A 2,427-nucleotide genomic window follows, 5' to 3' on the forward strand; every position below is an offset into this window, starting at 1 on the left:
TATCTGCCATAACCTATTGACAAGCTGTTTATAACACATCTTGTGCTGCTATCTTTCATAGTTTTCATCAGAGATTTTTCTTCCTCTGTCGTATTAATGCATAGTGGTTGAATTTCTATGTTGAGATATACTAGTGACTCAAACATGTCATTAAACCACACAGTGCCTGTGGAGACTTGTACGAGGTTTGAGAAGTAGTAATTTTTCAACTAGATTTTGTCCGTGATGCGTGACAAATCTCTCTGAAAGTCGTGGGACTGGACATCAGAGAAGACAGATAAGCTATTAGACACCAGATTCATCAGTGCCAAAGAAGAAATGTTGGATGAAGATATTTCATTATATAGGTAGGCTATCAAGTGTTCGATTGGTGTGACAGAAGAAACATTCCATCAAGGTGTGTGTGGATCTGCAGGTGAATGCATGTGAGCAGTGTGACAGAAGAAACCATGGATGAAGGTGATGGGTGATGATATTTGGACTGATGTCTCCGCTGTGAGGAGGTTGTTTGTGGATCTGCAGGTGAATGCATGTGAGCAGTGTGACAGAAGAAAACATTCCATCGAGGTGTGTGTGGATCTGCAGGTGAATGCATGTGAGCAGTGTGACAGAAGAAACCATGGATGAAGGTGATGGGTGGTGATATTTGGACTGATGTCTCCGCTGTGAGGAGGTTGTTTGGCTGTATGGGTCAATGAGTGTCTGTGATACCCTGTTCCCTTTTCACCACCTCCGTTGAAGAATCATTCCGGACTTGGATTTTACATTTCCAAAATGAAGTTTAATTAAGAATTGACTGTAATTACCTGCCCTATTGGACATTAAAACAATACAGTTGCTGTACGTTTTATGCTGCCAAACAAAGCTATATTTTCCCTATGCTAACCAACGTAGGCCTTCAGTATGTATTACGCACCTCCAAAACATGTCACAACTCGGACCCACTATCACCGACCCCATTGCTGAAACCCTCATTCACGCCTGGACTATTGCAACACCATTCTCTACAGACTCCCTGACAAAACACTGGACCATCCATTCAAACTCAGCTGTCAGAGACCTCACACAGACCAAACATTGGGATATCACCCCAAACCTCGTCAAACTTCACTGGCTCCCAGTTCAATACAGGATCATCTTCAAACTACTCTTGCTCTCCTACAAATAGACTGGCACCCACATACCTCTCTGACCTCCTGCAACCCTACACTCCCACCCATTTACTGCGCTCCTCTGACACTGGCCTACTCACCATTCCTCGCAACAGGCTCTGCTCGATGTGAGAACGTCCTTTTAGCAGTGCAGGCCCCCAGCTCTGGAACTCCCTCTCCATGTCAGAACCTCACAATCCATACACATATTCTTGTCCACACTCAGTCACCTCTTCACACAGGCTTACCCAAAATGGCTGTTGTCTAAGCTTTTATCTCTTGTTGTTTACTCCCCTGGTTAGTCTGTCATCGTGTTTAGTGCTCTCCCTGGTTAGTCTGTCATCATGTTTAATGTTCTCCCTGGTTAGTCTGTCATCGTGTTTAGTTCTCTCCCTGGTTAGTCTGTCATCATGTTTAGTGTTCTGCCTGGTTAGTCTGTCATCATGTTTAATGTTCTGCCTGGTTAGTCTGTCATCATGTTTAGTGTGCTGCCTGGTTAGTCTGTAATCATGTTTAGTATTCGGCCTGGTTAGTCTGTCATCATGTTTAGTGCTCTCCCTGGTTAGTCTGTCATCATGTTTAGTGTTCTCCCTGGTTAGTCTGTCATCATGTTTAGTGTTCTCCCTGGTTAGTCTGTCATCATGTTTAGTGTTCTATCTGCTGGTTAGTCTGTCATCATGTTAGTGTTCTGCCTGGTTAGTCTGTCATCATGTTTATGTTCTGCCTGGTTAGTCTGTCATTACTGTTAGTGTTCTGCTGGTTAGTCTGTCATCATGTTTAGTGTTCTCCTGGTTAGTCTGTCATCATGTTTAGTGTTGCCTGGTTAGTCTGTCATCATGTTTAGTGTTCTGCCTGGTTAGTCTGTCATCATGTTTAGTGTCTGCCTGGTTAGTCTGTATCATGTTAGTATTTCGCCCTGGTTAGTCTGTCATCATGTTTAGTGTCTCCCTGGTTAGTCTGTCATCATGTTTAGTGTTCTCCCTGGTTAGTCTGTCATCATGTTTAGTGTTCTCCTGGTTAGTCTGTCATCATGTTTAGTGTTCTGCCTGGTTAGTCTGTCATCATGTTTAGTGTCTGCCTGGTTAGTCTGTAATCATGTTTAGTTTCGCCTGGTTAGTCTGTCATCATGTTTAGTGCTCTCCCTGGTTAGTCTGTCATCATGTTTAGTGTTCTCCCGGTTAGTCTGTCATCATGTTTAGTGTTCTCCTGGTTAGTCTGTCATCATGTTTAGTGTTCTGCCTGGTTAGTCTGTCATCAATGTTTAGTGTTCTGGCCT

General features: G+C 43.5%; 1 protein-coding gene and 1 long non-coding RNA gene across 4 annotated transcripts in view; both read left to right on the forward strand.

The window, feature by feature from the left end:
- LOC112077654 (uncharacterized) overlaps positions 1–2,427 on the forward strand; it is a 16,617-nt gene that overhangs the window by 6,591 nt on the left and 7,599 nt on the right. Inside the window, exon 1 of one of the 3 annotated variants that reach the window (XM_070441786.1) lies at positions 221–347. The exons of the other annotated variants lie outside the window; for them this stretch is intronic. Within the exon in view, the coding sequence (XP_070297887.1) occupies positions 326–347 (22 nt within the window). The 5' untranslated portion in view covers positions 221–325. Of the gene's footprint in view, positions 1–220; positions 348–2,427 lie in introns of those variants that run through there. 3 annotated transcript variants of the gene reach the window in all.
- Positions 1,970–2,408, forward strand: LOC139026447 (uncharacterized). The gene is made up of 3 exons (XR_011478232.1): positions 1,970–2,029; positions 2,093–2,223; positions 2,351–2,408. It is a non-coding gene; the product is annotated as an uncharacterized lncRNA (long non-coding RNA).

Source organism: Salvelinus sp. IW2-2015, unplaced genomic scaffold, assembly GCF_002910315.2.
Source record: "Salvelinus sp. IW2-2015 unplaced genomic scaffold, ASM291031v2 Un_scaffold4803, whole genome shotgun sequence".
NCBI classification, from domain to species: Eukaryota; Metazoa; Chordata; class Actinopteri; order Salmoniformes; family Salmonidae; genus Salvelinus; species Salvelinus sp. IW2-2015.